General features: G+C 62.3%; 1 protein-coding gene across 6 annotated transcripts in view; it reads left to right on the top strand.

Moving 5' to 3' along the window:
- LOC141157597 (contactin-4-like) overlaps positions 1 to 19,853 on the top strand; it is a 278,609-nt gene that overhangs the window by 223,871 nt on the left and 34,885 nt on the right. For all 6 annotated transcript variants that reach the window (XM_073645060.1, XM_073645061.1, XM_073645058.1 and 3 more), the window contains 2 exons: positions 2,346 to 2,472; positions 4,225 to 4,400. In XM_073645060.1, coding sequence (XP_073501161.1) covers positions 2,346 to 2,472; positions 4,225 to 4,400 — 303 coding nt within the window. The remainder of the gene's footprint in view (positions 1 to 2,345; positions 2,473 to 4,224; positions 4,401 to 19,853) is intronic.

Genomic DNA, 19,853 nt, shown 5'->3' with positions numbered 1-19,853 from the left:
ACACACGATGTAGCAGAGCATCACCGGGACACGCGATGTAGCAGAGCATCACCGGGACACGCGATGTAGCAGAGCATCACCGGGACACACGATGTAGCTGAGCATCACCGGGACACACGATGTAGCAGAGCATCACCGGGACACACGATGTAGCTGAGCATCACCGGGACACACGATGTAGCAGAGCATCACCGGGACAGACGATGTAGCAGAGCATCACCGGGACAGACGATGTAGCAGAGCATCACCGGGACGCACGATGTAGCAGAGCATCACCGGGACGCACGATGTAGCAGAGCATCACCGGGACGCACGATGTAGCAGAGCATCACCGGGACGCACGATGTAGCTGAGCATCACCGGGACGCACGATGTAGCTGAGCATCACCGGGACGCACGATGTAGCAGAGCATCACCGGGACGCACGATGTAGCAGAGCATCACCGGGACGCACGATGTAGCAGAGCATCACCGGGACACACGATGTAGCAGAGCATCACCGGGACACACGATGTAGCTGAGCATCACCGGGACACACAATGTAGCAGAGCATCACCGGGCCATACAATGTAACAGGGCATCACCGGGCCATACAATGTAACAGAGCATCACCGGGCCATACAATGTAGCAGAGCATCACCGGGACACACAATGTAGCAGAGCATCACCGGGACACACAATGTAGCAGAGCATCACCGGGCCATACAATGTAGCAGAGCATCACCAGAACATACAGTGTAGCAGAGCATCACCTGGACACACGATGTAGCAGAGCATCACCGGGACACGCGATGTAGCAGAGCATCACCGGGACACACAATGTAGCAGAGCATCACCGGAACATACGATGTAGCAGAACATCACCGGGATATACAATATAGCAGAGCATCACCGGGACATACAATGTAGCAGAACATCACCTGGACACACAATGTAGCAGAGCATCACCGGGACACAATGTAGCAGAGCATCACCGGGACACACAATGTACCAGAGCATCACCGGGACACACAATGTAGCAGAGCATCACCGGGATATACAATGTAGCAGAGCATCACCGGAAGATACGATGTAGCAGAGCATCACTGGGATATACAAAATAACAGAGCATCACCGGGACATACGATGTAGCAGAGCAATCCCGGAACACACAATGTAGCAGAGCATCACCAGAACTCACAGCGTAGCAGAGCATCACCGGAACACACAATGTAGCAGAGCATCACCGGGACACACAATGTAGCAGAGCATCACCAGGACATACAATGTAGCAGAGCATCACCGGGGTATACAATGTAGCAGAGCATTAACGGGACACACAATGTAGCAGAGCATCACCGGGACACACAATGTAGCAGAACATCACTGGAATATACAATGTAGCAGAGCATCACCGGGATATACAATGTAGCAGAGCATCACCGGGACACAATGTAGCACAGCATCACCGGGACAAACAATGTAGCAGAGCATCACCGGGACGTACAATGTAGCAGAGCATCACCGGGACACAATGTAGCAGATTCTATTCCATCTTTGCTGCCATTATGCTGCAGCGTTCTTAGTTCTGTGAGTAATGAAAGTATCACAGTCCCATCTGGGTAGATGAGTAAATGGAGGGTGACGGGGGCAGGACGTGCCGGTCTAGTTTTATTTTAGGGGTCCACTAACGCTGTTCTGCTCTTCCGCCCTTCTGTTGTGTCCTCTTTCCTCTCACTGCATTATTGTATCAGTGAAGCCCCCGTCATCCTGTGCAGTAATATCGGGGTCAGATCCTTCTAGATTCATGGATGCAGCGACGGATACTTCAGCCGCCTTGTTAGACGCTTTTGCATATTTATTGGGTCCGGCCATTTCCAGCAAAGCTCCGTAGCTGCCTCCTCCAGATAAAGGTCAGGCCGGAGGAAGCGCTTCGCCTCGTACGGGGCTGATAACAGCCCCAAATACGGAAACCACTTACTGAAAATCCACTTTTTCGCGAGCGTCCAGCCCCCGCTGTACTGTAACTATTTACCTGAAACGCTTTCATCTATTACTTATTCATGGAGCCTGGAGTGTAAATGGCCCCCAGGAGTGCGGCCGCCGGACCCCTCGTACCCAGCAGTAATCAAATCGGAGAAATTCATTCTCTGCAGAAGGAAACCGCCTCATCCATGGTACTGTCACTTTAAAGGGCATGCGCCTGTATATCTGCAGGATCTGGGCACGAGGTATCACTCCCATCATCCTGTGTGATAGAGGTTGTGGTAATGGGTGCTCTGTGGCACCAGCAGGGGGCACGCTGGCCTTTGCTCTTGTTGGGGGAGTTGTTTTTAGGAACTAACTACATTTTGCCTCCCGCACAGATGAGATGGCTCTGCAGGGTCCAGTCTTCACTCAGGAGCCGGCCAACCTCATCTTTCCCTTGGATTCGGAGGATCGGACATTGAAGCTCGTCTGTGAGGTGCAGGGTCACCCTAAACCCGTCACGCGGTAAGTGCACAGACATTGCATGTACGACCGGCACCACATGACGACGAATGTGCCAGGTCCAGAGTCGTGGATTATTATTAATATTCCAGGTCCAGAGTCGTGGATTATTATTAATGTTCCAGGTCCAGAGTCGTGGATTATTATTAATATTCCAGGTCCAGAGTCGTGGATTATTATTAATGTTCCAGGTTCAGAGTCGTGGGTTATTATTAATGTTACAGGTCCAGAGTCGTGGATTACTATTAATATTGCAGGTCCAGAGTCATGGATTATCATTAGTATTCCAGGTTCAGAGTCGAGGATTATTATAAATATTCCAGATCCAGAGTCGTGGATTACTATTAATATTCCAGATTATTATTAATGTTACAGGTCCAGAGTCGTGGATTATTATTAATGTTCCAGGTCCAGAGTCGTGGATTATCATTAATATTCCAGGTCCAGAGTCGTGGATTATTATTAATGTTCCAGGTCCAGAGTCGTGGGTTATTATTAATATTCCAGGTCCAGAGTCGTGGATTATCATTAATATTCCAGGTCCAGAGTCGTGGGTTATTATTAATATTCCAGGTCCAGAGTCGTGGATTACTATTAATATTGCAGGTCCAGAGTCGTGGATTATTATTAATATTCCAGATTATTATTAATGTTCCAGGTTCAGAGTCTTTATTATTATTAATGTTACAGATCCAGATTTGTGGATTATTATTAATGTTACAGGTCCAGAGTCGTGGATTACTATTAATATTGCAGGTCCAGAGTCATGGATTATTATTAATATTCCAGATTATTATTAATGTTCCAGGTTCAGAGTCTTTATTATTATTAATGTTACAGATCCAGATTTGTGGATTATTATTAATGTTACAGGTCCAGAGTCGTGGATTACTATTAATATTGCAGGTCCAGAGTTATGGATTATTATTAATATTCCAGATTATTATTAATGTTCCAGGTTCAGAGTCTTTATTATTATTAATGTTACAGGTCCAGATTTGTGGATTATTATTAATGTTCCAGGTCCAGAGTCGTGTCCGGGGTTTCCATTCAGCAGTGCTGATCTTTTAGATGTTCAAAAAGCGACATCCGGGCATGTCTGTGAAAAGGGGCAAAAAGGGCAATTATTATTATTATTATTATTAATGTCCGATAAGACGCGGTTTCAGTTTCTCCCCATTTTGATCTCTGCTTGCTGTTAAGGGCAAGAACATTTTTATTTGCATTCAGAGAACGCTCCCGGCCGTATACATGTCACATCTGAGGGATCGTTACAGTGTATCAGTCTGATACATTTACCTGATACATTGTAACACTGTCAGGACACCAGAGATCTGTGCTGCTCATGTATTGACTAGCCTGGATACATTGTAACAATCCCTCAGCTGTGAGCAGTAAGAGGTCAGACAGGTGTTCAGTCACTGGATGTGAATGTTTCCATTTCATAGCAGCCAGCAGAGAGCTTTTATTAGGCTGCGTCCCCACTATCAGTATTTGGTCAGTATTCGGTCAGTGTTTTTTCTCAGGACCCAAAACCAGGTGAAGAACAATCAGAGAAAAGGTAGAATAGAAACAAGTCACCAATTCTGCATTTATCACCCACTCCTGGTTTTGGCTCCCACTCCTGAGAAAAAATACTGACCGAATACTGACCAAATACTGATAGTGGGGCCGTGGCCTTAGAGTTGTAGCTTTTTCCTGGTGTGCGGGATCCTCTGGTCCGGGCGCCGGCGTCTGACCTGTCGCTGTTTGTAGGTGGCGTGTGAACGGGACCCTCCTGGACGAAGCGCAGGATTACCGCTACCGAGTGCTGGACAGAAGCCTGGTTGTCAGTGACCCGGATCGGGTGCGGGACGTCGGCACCTTCCAGTGTGAGGCCACCAACTCCATCGGGACCGTCCTGAGCCGGGAAGCTTTCCTGCAATTTGCCTGTGAGTCCGAACCCTGCGTGATACAATGGGGGCCTCTAGTCACATCCAGAGCTGCATCCACACTTCTGCTGCTTGTCTGTTGGGTTCAGGCTGCAGGTCCACACATATCACTGCTGCCTCCTGCTGGCTGTGTCTGCGCATGACATGCTCTAATCTGGTGTTTCCCATAATGCAGTGTCTAAGGGGTAACATTTCTCCTTGCGGAGAGCGACATGTTGAGCAAGACAAGGTGAGGAGACTTTTAAAGCCGCAATGCTCCTCTGGGAAATATGCAAATTATCTCTTCAGAAAGGAAGAGGACCAGAACTCTGGCGCCACCTACAGGAAGTAGCAAACCTAAAAGTCAATAGTGACCCTTTAATGAGCCTTATATGCTAAGTCATGTGACAAGGCTCGTTAAAGGGTCACTATTGACTTTTAGGTTTGCTACTTCCTGTAGGTGGCGCTAGAGTTCTAGTCCTCTTCCTCTCTGAAGAGACAATTTCCATAATGCAGTGCAGCAATGATTGCAGCTCTGGAGGTGCTGACTGCAGCATCTAGGAGTCCAGTCGCTCTCAGCGGCTGGAGCAGGAGTTGCTAGGAGACCTGTGTGCGATCCCTCTGTCCCCGCTCCTGCGCGGCCGCCACCACCTCTGGATCGCTGCTAATTAAATAATCAGTGTTTTTGTGTTCAGGTCAATTAATTAGGAAACGTTTGTTCCAATCGCAAATGATTAACGCGTAATCCACAGCGACAGATGAAGGACGAGGCGGCCTCTGTCCTCAACGCTGCGACTCTGCGGCCTCTGTCCTCAGCGCTGCGACTCTGCGGCCTCTGTCCTCAACGCTGCGACTCTGCGGCCTCTGTCCTCAACGCTGCGATTCAGCGGCCTCTGTCCTCAGCGCTGCCACTCTGCGGCCTCTGTCCTCAGCGCTGCCACTCTGCGGCCTCTGTCCTCAGCACTGCGACTCTGCGGCCTCTGTCCTCAGCGCTGCCACTCTGCGGCCTCTGTCCTCAGCGCTGCCACTCCGCGGCCTCTGTCCTCAGCACTGCGACTCTGTGGCCTCTGTCCTCAGCGCTGCCACTCTGCGGCCTCTGTCCTCAGCGCTGCCACTCTGCGGCCTCTGTCCTCAGCGCTGCCACTCTGCGGCCTCTGTCCTCAGCGCTGCCACTCTGCGGCCTCTGTCCTCAGCGCTGCCACTCTGCGGCCTCTGGCCTCAGCGCTGCCACTCTGCGGCCTCTGTCCTCAGCGCTGCCACTCTGCGGCCTCTGTCCTCAGCGCTGCCACTCCGCGGCCTCTGTCCTCAACGCTGCCACTCCGCGGCCTCTGTCCTCAGCGCTGCCACTCTGCGGCATCTGTCCTCAGCGCTGCCACTCTGCGGCCTCTATCCTCAGCGCTGCCATTCAGCGGCCTCTGTCCTCAGCGCTGCCACTCTGCGGCCTCTGTCCTCAGCGCTGCCACTCTGCGGCCTCTGTCCTCACCTCTGTGGCCTCTGTCCTCAGCGCTGCCACTCTGCGGCCTCTGTCCTCAGCGCTGCCACTCTGCGGCCTCTGTCCTCAGCGCTGCCACTCTGCGGCCTCTGTCCTCACCTCTGTGGCCTCTGTCCTCAGCGCTGCCACTCCGCGGCCTCTGTCCTCACCTCTGTGGCCTCTGTCCTCAGCGCTGCCACTCCGCGGCCTCTGTCCTCACCTCTGTGGCCTCTGTCCTCAGCGCTGCCACTCCGCGGCCTCTGTCCTCAACGCTGCCACTCCGCGGCCTCTGTCCTCAGCGCTGCCACTCTGCGGCCTCTGTCCTCAGCGCTGCCGCTCTGCGGCCTCTGTCCTCAGCGCTGCCACTCTGCGGCCTCTGTCCTCAGCGCTGCCACTCTGCGGCCTCTGTCCTCAGCGCTGCCACTCTGCGGCCTCTGTCCTCAGCGCTGCCACTCTGCGGCCTCTGTCCTCAGCGCTGCCACTCTACAGCCTCTGTCCTCACCTCTGTGGCCTCTGTCCTCAGCGCTGCCACTCTGCGGCCTCTGTCCTCACCTCTGTGGCCTCTGTCCTCAGCGCTGCCACTCTGCGGCCTCTGTCCTCAGCGCTGCCACTCTGCGGCCTTTGTCCTCACCTCTGTGTCCTCTGTCCTCAGCGCTGCCACTCTGCGGCCTCTGTCCTCAGCGCTGCCACTCTGCGGCCTCTGTCTTCAGCGCTGCCACTCTGCGGCCTCTGTCCTCAGCGCTGCCACTCTGCGGCCTCTGTCCTCAGCGCTGCCACTCTGCAGCCTCTGTCCTCAGCGCTGCCACTCTGCGGCCTCTGTCCTCAGCGCTGCCACTCTGCGGCCTCTGTCCTCACCTCTGTGGCCTCTGTCCTCAGCGCTGCCACTCTGCGGCCTCTGTCCTCACCTCTGTGGCCTCTGTCCTCAGCGCTGCCACTCTGCGGCCTCTGTCCTCAGCGCTGCCACTCTGCGGCCTCTGTCCTCAGCGCTGCCACTCTGCGGCCTCTGTCCTCAGCGCTGCCACTCTGCGGCCTCTGTCCTCAGCGCTGCCACTCTGCGGCCTCTGTCCTCAGCGCTGCCACTCTACAGCCTCTGTCCTCACCTCTGTGGCCTCTGTCCTCAGCGCTGCCACTCTGCGGCCTCTGTCCTCACCTCTGTGGCCTCTGTCCTCAGCGCTGCCACTCTGCGGCCTCTGTCCTCAGCGCTGCCACTCTGCGGCCTTTGTCCTCACCTCTGTGTCCTCTGTCCTCAGCGCTGCCACTCTGCGGCCTCTGTCCTCAGCGCTGCCACTCTGCGGCCTCTGTCTTCAGCGCTGCCACTCTGCGGCCTCTGTCCTCAGCGCTGCCACTCTGCGGCCTCTGTCCTCAGCGCTGCCACTCTGCAGCCTCTGTCCTCAGCGCTGCCACTCTGCGGCCTCTGTCCTCAGCGCTGCCACTCTGCGGCCTCTGTCCTCACCTCTGTGGCCTCTGTCCTCAGCGCTGCCACTCTGCGGCCTCTGTCCTCACCTCTGTGGCCTCTGTCCTCAGCGCTGCCACTCTGCGGCCTCTGTCCTCAGCGCTGCCACTCTGCGGCCTCTGTCCTCAGCGCTGCCACTCTGCGGCCTCTGTCCTCAGCGCTGCCACTCTGCGGCCTCTGTCCTCAGCGCTGCCACTCTGCGGCCTCTGTCCTCAGCGCTGCCACTCTGCGGCCTCTGTCCTCAGCGCTGCCACTCTGCGGCCTCTGTCCTCAGCGCTGCCACTCTGCGGCCTCTGTCCTCAGCGCTGACACTCTGCGGCCTCTGTCCTCAGCGCTGCCATTCAGCGGCCTCTGTCCTCAGCGCTGCCACTCTGCGGCCTCTCTCCTCAGCGCTGCCACTCTGCGACCTTTGTCCTCACCTCTGTGGCCTCTGTCCTCAGCGCTGCCACTCTGTGGCCTCTGGCCTCAGCACTGCCACTCCGCGGCCTCTGTCCTCAGCGCTGCCACTCCGCGGCCTCTGTCCTCAACGCTGCCACTCTGCGGCCTCTGTCCTCAGCGCTGCCACTCTGCGGCCTCTGTCCTCAGCGCTGCCACTCCGCGGCCTCTGTCCTCAACGCTGCCACTCTGCGGCCTCTGTCCTCAGCGCTGCCACTCTGTGGCCTCTGTCCTCAGCGCTGCCACTCTGCGGCCTCTGTCCTCAGCGCTGCCACTCCGCGGCCTCTGTCCTCAACGCTGCCACTCCGCGGCCTCTGTCCTCAGCGCTGCCACTCTGCGGCCTCTGTCCTCAGCGCTGCCACTCTGCGGCCTCTGTCCTCAGCGCTGCCACTCTGCGGCCTCTGTCCTCAGCGCTGCCACTCTGCGGCCTCTGTCCTCAGCGCTGCCACTCTGCGGCCTCTGTCCTCACCTCTGTGGCCTCTGTCCTCAGCGCTGCCACTCTGCGGCCTCTGTCCTCAGCGCTGCCACTCTGCGGCCTCTGTCCTCAGCGCTGCCACTCTGCGGCCTCTGTCCTCAGCGCTGCCACTCTGTGGCCTCTGTCCTCATGTCCTCAGCGCTGCCACTCTGCGGCCTCTGTCCTCAGCGCTGCCACTCTGCGGCCTCTGTCCTCAGCGCTGCCACTCTGCGGCCTCTGTCCTCAGCGCTGCCACTCTGCGGCCTCTGTCCTCAGCGCTGCCACTCTGCGGCCTCTGTCCTCAGCGCTGCCACTCTGCGGCCTCTGTCCTCAGCGCTGCCACTCTGCGGCCTCTGTCCTCAGCGCTGCCACTCTACGGCCTCTGTCCTCACCTCTGTGGCCTCTGTCCTCAGCGCTGCCACTCTGCGGCCTCTGTCCTCACCTCTGTGGCCTCTGTCCTCAGCGCTGCCACTCTGCGGCCTCTGTCCTCAGCGCTGCCACTCTACGGCCTCTGTCCTCACCTCTGTGGCCTCTGTCCTCAGCGCTGCCACTCTGCGGCCTCTGTCCTCACCTCTGTGGCCTCTGTCCTCAGCGCTGCCACTCTGCGGCCTCTGTCCTCAGCGCTGCCATTCAGCGGCCTCTGTCCTCAGCGCTGCCACTCTGCGGCCTCTGTCCTCAGCGCTGCCACTCTGCGGCCTCTGTCCTCAGCGCTGCCACTCTGCGGCCTCTGTCCTCAGCGCTGCCATTCAGCGGCCTCTGTCCTCAGCGCTGCCACTCTGCGGCCTCTGTCCTCAGCGCTGCCACTCTGCGGCCTTTGTCCTCACCTCTGTATCCTCTGTCCTCAGCGCTGCCACTCTGCGGCCTCTGTCCTCAGCGCTGCCACTCTGCGGCCTCTGTCCTCACCTCTGTGGCCTCTGTCCTCAGCGCTGCCACTCTGCGGCCTCTGTCCTCAGCGCTGCCACTCTGCGGCCTCTGTCCTCAGCGCTGCCACTCTGCGGCCTCTGTCCTCACCTCTGTGGCCTCTGTCCTCAGCGCTGCCACTCTGCGGCCTCTGTCCTCAGCGCTGCCACTCTGCGGCCTCTGTCCTCAGCGCTGCCACTCTGCGGCCTCTGTCCTCAGCGCTGCCACTCTGCGGCCTCTGTCCTCAGCGCTGCCACTCTGTGGCCTCTGTCCTCATGTCCTCAGCGCTGCCACTCTGCGGCCTCTGTCCTCAGCGCTGCCACTCTGCGGCCTCTGTCCTCAGCGCTGCCACTCTGCGGCCTCTGTCCTCAGCGCTGCCACTCTGCGGCCTCTGTCCTCAGCGCTGCCACTCTGCGGCCTCTGTCCTCAGCGCTGCCACTCTGCGGCCTCTGTCCTCAGCGCTGCCACTCTGCGGCCTCTGTCCTCAGCGCTGCCACTCTACGGCCTCTGTCCTCACCTCTGTGGCCTCTGTCCTCAGCGCTGCCACTCTGCGGCCTCTGTCCTCACCTCTGTGGCCTCTGTCCTCAGCGCTGCCACTCTACGGCCTCTGTCCTCACCTCTGTGGCCTCTGTCCTCAGCGCTGCCACTCTGCGGCCTCTGTCCTCACCTCTGTGGCCTCTGTCCTCAGCGCTGCCACTCTGCGGCCTCTGTCCTCAGCGCTGCCATTCAGCGGCCTCTGTCCTCAGCGCTGCCACTCTGCGGCCTCTGTCCTCAGCGCTGCCACTCTGCGGCCTCTGTCCTCAGCGCTGCCACTCTGCGGCCTCTGTCCTCAGCGCTGCCATTCAGCGGCCTCTGTCCTCAGCGCTGCCACTCTGCGGCCTCTGTCCTCAGCGCTGCCACTCTGCGGCCTTTGTCCTCACCTCTGTGTCCTCTGTCCTCAGCGCTGCCACTCTGCGGCCTCTGTCCTCAGCGCTGCCACTCTGCGGCCTCTGTCCTCACCTCTGTGGCCTCTGTCCTCAGCGCTGCCACTCTGCGGCCTCTGTCCTCAGCGCTGCCACTCTGCGGCCTCTGTCCTCAGCGCTGCCACTCTGCGGCCTCTGTCCTCACCTCTGTGGCCTCTGTCCTCAGCGCTGCCACTCTGCGGCCTCTGTCCTCAGCGCTGCCACTCTGCGGCCTCTGTCCTCAGCGCTGCCACTCTGCGGCCTCTGTCCTCAGCGCTGCCACTCTGCGGCCTCTGTCCTCAGCGCTGCCACTCTGTGGCCTCTGTCCTCATGTCCTCAGCGCTGCCACTCTGCGGCCTCTGTCCTCAGCGCTGCCACTCAGCGGCCTCTGTCCTCAGCGCTGCCACTCTGCGGCCTCTGTCCTCACCTCTGTGGCCTCTGTCCTCAGCGCTGCCACTCTGCGGCCTCTGTCCTCAGCGCTGCCACTCTGCGGCCTCTGTCCTCAGCGCTGCCACTCTACGGCCTCTGTCCTCACCTCTGTGGCCTCTGTCCTCAGCGCTGCCACTCTGCGGCCTCTGTCCTCACCTCTGTGGCCTCTGTCCTCAGCGCTGCCACTCTGCGGCCTCTGTCCTCAGCGCTGCCACTCTACGGCCTCTGTCCTCACCTCTGTGGCCTCTGTCCTCAGCGCTGCCACTCTGCGGCCTCTGTCCTCACCTCTGTGGCCTCTGTCCTCAGCGCTGCCACTCTGCGGCCTCTGTCCTCAGCGCTGCCATTCAGCGGCCTCTGTCCTCAGCGCTGCCACTCTGCGGCCTCTGTCCTCAGCGCTGCCACTCTGCGGCCTCTGTCCTCAGCGCTGCCACTCTGCGGCCTCTGTCCTCAGCGCTGCCATTCAGCGGCCTCTGTCCTCAGCGCTGCCACTCTGCGGCCTCTGTCCTCAGCACTGCCACTCTGCGGCCTCTGTCCTCACCTCTGTGGCCTCTGTCCTCAGCGCTGCCACTCTGCGGCCTCTGTCCTCAGCGCTGCCACTCTGCGGCCTTTGCCCTCACCTCTGTGGCCTCTGTCCTCAGCGCTGCCACTCTGCGGCCTCTGTCTTCAGCGCTGCCACTCTGCGGCCTCTGTCCTCAGCGCTGCCACTCTGCGGCCTCTGTCCTCAGCGCTGCCACTCTGCAGCCTCTGTCCTCAGCGCTGCCACTCTGCGGCCTCTGTCCTCAGCGCTGTCACTCTGCGGCCTCTGTCCTCACCTCTGTGGCCTCTGTCCTCAGCGCTGCCACTCTGCGGCCTCTGTCCTCAGCGCTGCCACTCTGCGGCCTCTGTCCTCACCTCTGTGGCCTCTGTCCTCAGCGCTGCCACTCTGCGGCCTCTGTCCTCAGCGCTGCCACTCTGCGGCCTCTGTCCTCAGCGCTGCCACTCTGCGGCCTCTGTCCTCAGCGCTGCCACTCTGTGGCCTCTGTCCTCAGCGCTGCCACTCTGCGACCTTTGTCCTCACCTCTGTGGCCTCTGTCCTCAGCGCTGCCACTCTGCGGCCTCTGTCCTCAGCGCTGCCACTCTGTGGCCTCTGGCCTCAGCGCTGCCACTCTGCGGCCTCTGTCCTCAGCGCTGCCACTCTGCGGCCTCTGTCCTCAGCGCTGCCACTCCGCGGCCTCTGTCCTCAACGCTGCCACTCCGCGGCCTCTGTCCTCAGCGCTGCCACTCTGCGGCCTCTGTCCTCAGCGCTGCCACTCTGCGGCCTCTGTCCTCAGCGCTGCCACTCTGCGGCCTCTGTCCTCAGCGCTGCCACTCTGCGGCCTCTGTCCTCACCTCTGTGGCCTCTGTCCTCAGCGCTGCCACTCTGCGGCCTCTGTCCTCAGCGCTGCCACTCTGCGGCCTCTGTCCTCAGCGCTGCCACTCTGCGGCCTCTGTCCTCAGCGCTGCGACTCTGTGGCCTCTGTCCTCATGTCCTCAGCGCTGCCACTCTGCGGCCTCTGTCCTCAGCGCTGCCACTCTGCGGCCTCTGTCCTCAGCGCTGCCACTCTGCGGCCTCTGTCCTCAGCGCTGCCACTCTGCGGCCTCTGTCCTCAGCGCTGCCACTCTGCGGCCTCTGTCCTCAGCGCTGCCACTCTGCGGCCTCTGTCCTCAGCGCTGCCACTCTGCGGCCTCTGTCCTCAGCGCTGCCACTCTGCGACCTCTGTCCTCAGCGCTGCCACTCTACGGCCTCTGTCCTCAGCGCTGCCACTCTGCGGCCTCTGTCCTCACCTCTGTGGCCTCTGTCCTCAGCGCTGCCACTCTGCGGCCTCTGTCCTCAGCGCTGCCACTCTACGGCCTCTGTCCTCACCTCTGTGGCCTCTGTCCTCAGCGCTGCCACTCTGCGGCCTCTGTCCTCACCTCTCTGGCCTCTGTCCTCAGCGCTGCCCCTCTGCGGCCTCTGTCCTCAGCCCTGCCATTCAGCGGCCTCTGTCCTCAGCGCTGCCACTCTGCGGCCTCTGTCCTCAGCGCTGCCACTCTGCGGCCTCTGTCCTCAGCGCTGCCATTCAGCGGCCTCTGTCCTCAGCGCTGCCACTCTGCGGCCTCTGTCCTCAGCGCTGCCACTCTGCGGCCTTTGTCCTCACCTCTGTGTCCTCTGTCCTCAGCGCTGCCACTCTGCGGCCTCTGTCCTCAGCGCTGCCACTCTGCGGCCTCTGTCCTCAGCGCTGCCACTCTGCGGCCTCTGTCCTCAGCGCTGCCACTCTGCAGCCTCTGTCCTCAGCGCTGCCACTCTGCGGCCTCTGTCCTCAGCGCTGCCACTCTGCGGCCTCTGTCCTCACCTCTGTGGCCTCTGTCCTCAGCGCTGCCACTCTGCGGCCTCTGTCCTCAGCGCTGCCACTCTGCGGCCTCTGTCCTCACCTCTGTGGCCTCTGTCCTCAGCGCTGCCACTCTGCGGCCTCTGTCCTCAGCGCTGCCACTCTGCGGCCTCTGTCCTCAGCGCTGCCACTCTGCGGCCTCTGTCCTCAGCGCTGCCACTCTGTGGCCTCTGTCCTCAGCGCTGCCACTCTGCGACCTTTGTCCTCACCTCTGTGGCCTCTGTCCTCAGCGCTGCCACTCTGCGGCCTCTGTCCTCAGCGCTGCCACTCTGTGGCCTCTGGCCTCAGCGCTGCCACTCTGCGGCCTCTGTCCTCAGCGCTGCCACTCTGCGGCCTCTGTCCTCAGCGCTGCCACTCCGCGGCCTCTGTCCTCAACGCTGCCACTCTGCGGCCTCTGTCCTCAGCGCTGCCACTCTGCGGCCTTTGCCCTCACCTCTGTGGCCTCTGTCCTCAGCGCTGCCACTCTGCGGCCTCTGTCTTCAGCGCTGCCACTCTGCGGCCTCTGTCCTCAGCGCTGCCACTCTGCGGCCTCTGTCCTCAGCGCTGCCACTCTGCAGCCTCTGTCCTCAGCGCTGCCACTCTGCGGCCTCTGTCCTCAGCGCTGCCACTCTGCGGCCTCTGTCCTCACCTCTGTGGCCTCTGTCCTCAGCGCTGCCACTCTGCGGCCTCTGTCCTCAGCGCTGCCACTCTGCGGCCTCTGTCCTCACCTCTGTGGCCTCTGTCCTCAGCGCTGCCACTCTGCGGCCTCTGTCCTCAGCGCTGCCACTCTGCGGCCTCTGTCCTCAGCGCTGCCACTCTGCGGCCTCTGTCCTCAGCGCTGCCACTCTGTGGCCTCTGTCCTCAGCGCTGCCACTCTGCGACCTTTGTCCTCACCTCTGTGGCCTCTGTCCTCAGCGCTGCCACTCTGCGGCCTCTGTCCTCAGCGCTGCCACTCTGTGGCCTCTGGCCTCAGCGCTGCCACTCTGCGGCCTCTGTCCTCAGCGCTGCCACTCTGCGGCCTCTGTCCTCAGCGCTGCCACTCCGCGGCCTCTGTCCTCAACGCTGCCACTCCGCGGCCTCTGTCCTCAGCGCTGCCACTCTGCGGCCTCTGTCCTCAGCGCTGCCACTCTGCGGCCTCTGTCCTCAGCGCTGCCACTCTGCGGCCTCTGTCCTCAGCGCTGCCACTCTGCGGCCTCTGTCCTCACCTCTGTGGCCTCTGTCCTCAGCGCTGCCACTCTGCGGCCTCTGTCCTCAGCGCTGCCACTCTGCGGCCTCTGTCCTCAGCGCTGCCACTCTGCGGCCTCTGTCCTCAGCGCTGCGACTCTGTGGCCTCTGTCCTCATGTCCTCAGCGCTGCCACTCTGCGGCCTCTGTCCTCAGCGCTGCCACTCTGCGGCCTCTGTCCTCAGCGCTGCCACTCTGCGGCCTCTGTCCTCAGCGCTGCCACTCTGCGGCCTCTGTCCTCAGCGCTGCCACTCTGCGGCCTCTGTCCTCAGCGCTGCCACTCTGCGGCCTCTGTCCTCAGCGCTGCCACTCTGCGGCCTCTGTCCTCAGCGCTGCCACTCTGCGGCCTCTGTCCTCAGCGCTGCCACTCTGCGGCCTCTGTCCTCAGCGCTGCCACTCTACGGCCTCTGTCCTCACCTCTGTGGCCTCTGTCCTCAGCGCTGCCACTCTGCGGCCTCTGTCCTCACCTCTGTGGCCTCTGTCCTCAGCGCTGCCACTCTGCGGCCTCTGTCCTCAGCGCTGCCATTCAGCGGCCTCTGTCCTCAGCGCTGCCACTCTGCGGCCTCTGTCCTCAGCGCTGCCACTCTGCGGCCTCTGTCCTCAGCGCTGCCACTCTGCGGCCTTTGTCCTCACCTCTGTGTCCTCTGTCCTCAGCGCTGCCACTCTGCGGCCTCTGTCCTCAGCGCTGCCACTCTGCGGCCTCTGTCCTCACCTCTGTGGCCTCTGTCCTCAGCGCTGCCACTCTGCGGCCTCTGTCCTCAGCGCTGCCACTCTGCGGCCTTTGTCCTCACCTCTGTGGCCTCTGTCCTCAGCGCTGCCACTCTGCGGCCTCTGTCTTCAGCGCTGCCACTCTGCGGCCTCTGTCCTCAGCGCTGCGACTCTGTGGCCTCTGTCCTCATGTCCTCAGCGCTGCCACTCTGCGGCCTCTGTCCTCAGCGCTGCCACTCTGCGGCCTCTGTCCTCAGCGCTGCCACTCTGCGGCCTCTGTCCTCAGCGCTGCCACTCTGCGGCCTCTGTCCTCAGCGCTGCCACTCTGCGGCCTCTGTCCTCAGCGCTGCCACTCTGCGGCCTCTGTCCTCAGCGCTGCCACTCTGCGGCCTCTGTCCTCAGCGCTGCCACTCTGCGGCCTCTGTCCTCAGCGCTGCCACTCTACGGCCTCTGTCCTCACCTCTGTGGCCTCTGTCCTCAGCGCTGCCACTCTGCGGCCTCTGTCCTCACCTCTGTGGCCTCTGTCCTCAGCGCTGCCACTCTGCGGCCTCTGTCCTCAGCGCTGCCATTCAGCGGCCTCTGTCCTCAGCGCTGCCACTCTGCGGCCTCTGTCCTCAGCGCTGCCACTCTGCGGCCTCTGTCCTCAGCGCTGCCATTCAGCGGCCTCTGTCCTCAGCGCTGCCACTCTGCGGCCTCTGTCCTCAGCGCTGCCACTCTGCGGCCTTTGTCCTCACCTCTGTGTCCTCTGTCCTCAGCGCTGCCACTCTGCGGCCTCTGTCCTCAGCGCTGCCACTCTGCGGCCTCTGTCCTCACCTCTGTGGCCTCTGTCCTCAGCGCTGCCACTCTGCGGCCTCTGTCCTCAGCGCTGCCACTCTGCGGCCTTTGTCCTCACCTCTGTGGCCTCTGTCCTCAGCGCTGCCACTCTGCGGCCTCTGTCTTCAGCGCTGCCACTCTGCGGCCTCTGTCCTCAGCGCTGCCACTCTGTGGCCTCTGTCCTCAGCGCTGCCATTCAGCGGCCTCTGTCCTCAGCGCTGCCACTCTGCGGCCTCTGTCCTCAGCGCTGCCACTCTGCGGCCTTTGTCCTCACCTCTGTGGCCTCTGTCCTCAGCGCTGCCACTCTGCGGCCTCTGTCTTCAGCGCTGCCACTCTGCGGCCTCTGTCCTCAGCGCTGCCACTCTGTGGCCTCTGTCCTCAGCGCTGCCATTCAGCGGCCTCTGTCCTCAGCGCTGCCACTCTGCGGCCTCTGTCCTCAGCGCTGCCACTCTGCGGCCTCTGTCCTCAGCGCTGCCACTCTGCGGCCTCTGTCCTCAGCGCTGCCACTCTGCGGCCTCTGTCCTCAGCGCTGCCACTCTGCGGCCTCTGTCCTCAGCGCTGCGACTGTGTGGCCTCTGTCCTCAGCGCTGCCACTCTGCGGCCTCTGTCCTCAGCGCTGCCACTCTGCGGCCTCTGTCCTCAGCGCTGCCACTCTGCGGCCTCTGTCCTCAGCGCTGCCACTCTGCGGCCTTTGTCCTCACCTCTGTGGCCTCTGTCCTCAGCGCTGCCACTCTGCGGCCTCTGTCTTCAGCGCTGCGACTGTGTGGCCTCTGTCCTCAGCGCTGCCACTCTGCGGCCTCTGTCCTCAGCGCTGCCACTCTGCGGCCTCTGTCCTCAGCGCTGCCACTCTGCGGCCTCTGTCCTCAGCGCTTCCACTCTGCGGCCTTTGTCCTCACCTCTGTGGCCTCTGTCCTCAGCGCTGCCACTCTGCGGCCTCTGTCTTCAGCGCTGCCACTCTGCGGCCTCTGTCCTCAGCGCTGCCACTCTGTGGCCTCTGTCCTCAGCGCTGCCATTCAGCGGCCTCTGTCCTCAGCGCTGCCACTCTGCGGCCTCTGTCCTCAGCGCTGCCACTCTGCGGCCTTTGTCCTCACCTCTGTGGCCTCTGTCCTCAGCGCTGCCACTCTGCGGCCTCTGTCTTCAGCGCTGCCACTCTGCGGCCTCTGTCCTCAGCGCTGCCACTCTGTGGCCTCTGTCCTCAGCGCTGCCATTCAGCGGCCTCTGTCCTCAGCGCTGCCACTCTGCGGCCTCTGTCCTCAGCGCTGCCACTCTGCGGCCTCTGTCCTCAGCGCTGCCACTCTGCGGCCTCTGTCCTCAGCGCTGCCACTCTGCGGCCTCTGTCCTCAGCGCTGCCACTCTGCGGCCTCTGTCCTCAGCGCTGCGACTGTGTGGCCTCTGTCCTCAGCGCTGCCACTCTGCGGCCTCTGTCCTCAGCGCTGCCACTCTGCGGCCTCTGTCCTCAGCGCTGCCACTCTGCGGCCTCTGTCCTCAGCGCTGCCACTCTGCGGCCTCTGTCCTCAGCGCTGCCACTCTGCGGCCTCTGGCCTCAGCGCTGCCATTCTGCGGCCTCTGTCCTCAGCGCTGCCACTCTGCGGCCTCTGTCCTCAGCGCTGCCACTCTGCGGCCTCTGTCCTCAGCGCTGCCACTCTGCGGCCTCTGTCTTCAGCGCTGCGACTCTGTGGCCTCTGTCCTCATGTCCTCAGCGCTGCCACTCTGCGGCCTCTGTCCTCAGCGCTGCCACTCTGCGGCCTCTGTCCTCAGCGCTGCCACTCTGCGGCCTCTGTCCTCAGCGCTGCCACTCTGCGGCCTCTGTCCTCAGCGCTGCCACTCTGCGGCCTCTGTCCTCAGCGCTGCCACTCTGCGGCCTCTGTCCTCAGCGCTGCCACTCAGCGGCCTCTGTCCTCAGCGCTGCCACTCTGCGGCCTCTGTCCTCACCTCTGTGGCCTCTGTCCTCAGCGCTGCCACTCTGCGGCCTCTGTCCTCAGCACTGCCACTCTGCGGCCTCTGTCCTCACCTCTGTGGCCTCTGTCCTCAGCGCTGCCACTCTGCGGCCTCTGTCCTCAGCGCTGCCATTCAGCGGCCTCTGTCCTCAGCGCTGCCACTCTGCGGCCTCTGTCCTCAGCGCTGCCACTCTGCGGCCTCTGTCCTCAGCGCTGCCATTCAGCGGCCTCTGTCCTCAGCGCTGCCACTCTGCGGCCTCTGTCCTCAGCGCTGCCATTCAGCGGCATCTGTCCTCAGCGCTGCCATTCAGCGGCCTCTGTCCTCAGCGCTGCCACTCTGCGGCCTCTGTCCTCAGCGCTGCCACTCTGAGGCCTCTGTCCTCAGCGCTGCCATTCAGCGGCCTCTGTCCTCAGCGCTGCCACTCTGCCGCCTCTGTCCTCAGCGCTGCCGCTCTGCGGCCTTTGTCCTCACCTCTGTGGCCTCTGTCCTCAGCGCTGCCACTCTGCGGCCTCTGTCCTCAGCGCTGCCACTCTGCGGCCTTTGTCCTCACCTCTGTGGCCTCTGTCCTCAGCGCTGCCACTCTGCGGCCTCTGTCTTCAGCGCTGCCACTCTGCGGCCTCTGTCCTCAGCGCTGCCACTCTGCGGCCTCTGTCCTCAGCGCTGCCATTCAGCGGCCTCTGTCCTCAGCGCTACCACTCTGCGGCCTCTGTCCTCAGCGCTGCCACTCTGCGGCCTTTGTCCTCACCTCTGTGGCCTCTGTCCTCAGCGCTGCCACTCTGCGGCCTCTGTCCTCAGCGCTGCCACTCTGTGGCCTCTGGACTCAGCGCTGCCACTCTGCGGCCTCTGTCCTCAGCGCTGCCACTCTGCGGCCTCTGTCCTCAGCGCTGCCACTCTGCGGCCTCTGTCCTCAGCGCTGCCACTCTGTGGCCTCTGGACTCAGCGCTGCCACTCTGCGGCCTCTGTCCTCAGCGCTGCCACTCTGCGGCCTCTGTCCTCAGCGCTGCCACTCTGCGGCCTCTGTCCTCAGCGCTGCCACTCTGCGGCCTCTGTCCTCAGCGCTGCCACTCTGCGGCCTCTGTCCTCAGCGCTGCCACTCTGCGGCCTCTGTCCTCAGCGCTGCCACCCTGCGGCCTCTGTCCTCAGCGCTGCCACTCTGCGGCCTCTGTCCTCAGCGCTGCCACTCTGCGGCCTCTGTCCTCAGGGCTGCCACTCTGCGGCCTCTGTCCTCAGCGCTGCCACTCTGCGGCCTCTGTCCTCAGCGCTGCCACTCTGCGGCCTCTGTCCTCAGCGCTGCCACTCTGCGGCCTCTGTCCTCAGCGCTGCCACTCTGCGGCCTCTGTCCTCAGCGCTGCCACTCTGCGGCCTCTGTCCTCAGCGCTGCCACTCTGCGGCCTCTGTCCTCAGCGCTGCCACTCTGCGGCCTCAGTCCTCAGCGCTGCCACTCTGCGGCCTCTGTCCTCAGCACTGCCTCTCTGCGGCCTCTGTCCTCAGCGCTGCCACTCTGCGGCCTCTGTCCTCACCTCTGTGGCCTCTGTCCTCAGCGCTGCCACTCTGCAGCCTCTGTCCTCAGCGCTGCCACTCTGCGGCCTCTGTCCTCACCTCTGTGGCCTCTGTCCTCAGCGCTGCCACTCTGCGGCCTCTGTCCTCAGCGCTGCCACTCTGCGGCCTCTGTCCTCAGCGCTGCCACTCTGCGGCCTCTGTCCTCAGCGCTGACACTCTGCGGCCTCTGTCCTCAGCGCTGACACTCTGCGGCCTCTGTCCTCAGCGCTGCCACTCTGCGGCCTCTGTCCTCAGCGCTGCCACTCTGCGGCCTCTGTCCTCAGCGCTGCCAGTCTGCGGCCTCTGTCCTCAGCGCTGCCACTCTGCGGCCTCTGTCCTCAGCGCTCGCACTCTGCGGCCTCTGTCCTCAGCGCTCGCACTCTGCGGCCTCTGTCCTCAGCGCTGACACTCTGCGGCCTCTGTCCTCAGCGCTGACACTCTGCGGCCTCTGTCCTCAGCGCTGACACTCTGCGGCCTCTGTCCTCAGCGCTGACACTCTGCGGCCTCTGTCCTCAGCGCTGACACTCTGCGGCCTCTGTCCTCAGCGCTGCCAGTCTGCGGCCTCTGTCCTCAGCGCTGCCACTCTGCGGCCTTTGTCCTCAGCGCTGCCACTCTGCGGCCTCTGTCCTCAGCGCTCGCACTCTGCGGCCTCTGTCCTCAGCGCTGCCACTCTGCGGCCTCTGTCCTCAGCGCTCGCACTCTGCGGCCTCTGTCCTCAGCGCTGCCACTCTGCGGCCTCTGTCCTCAGCGCTCGCACTCTGCGGCCTCTGTCCTCAGCGCTGCCACTCTGCGGCCTCTGTCCTC

This window comes from Phyllobates terribilis, unplaced genomic scaffold, assembly GCF_046119375.1.
Source record: "Phyllobates terribilis strain yellow unplaced genomic scaffold, ASM4611937v1 Scaffold_8__6_contigs__length_399053987, whole genome shotgun sequence".
NCBI lineage: Eukaryota > Metazoa > Chordata > Amphibia > Anura > Dendrobatidae > Phyllobates > Phyllobates terribilis.
The sequence above is the reverse complement of the archived record's forward strand: the minus strand, read 5'-3'. Positions and strand labels throughout refer to the sequence as shown.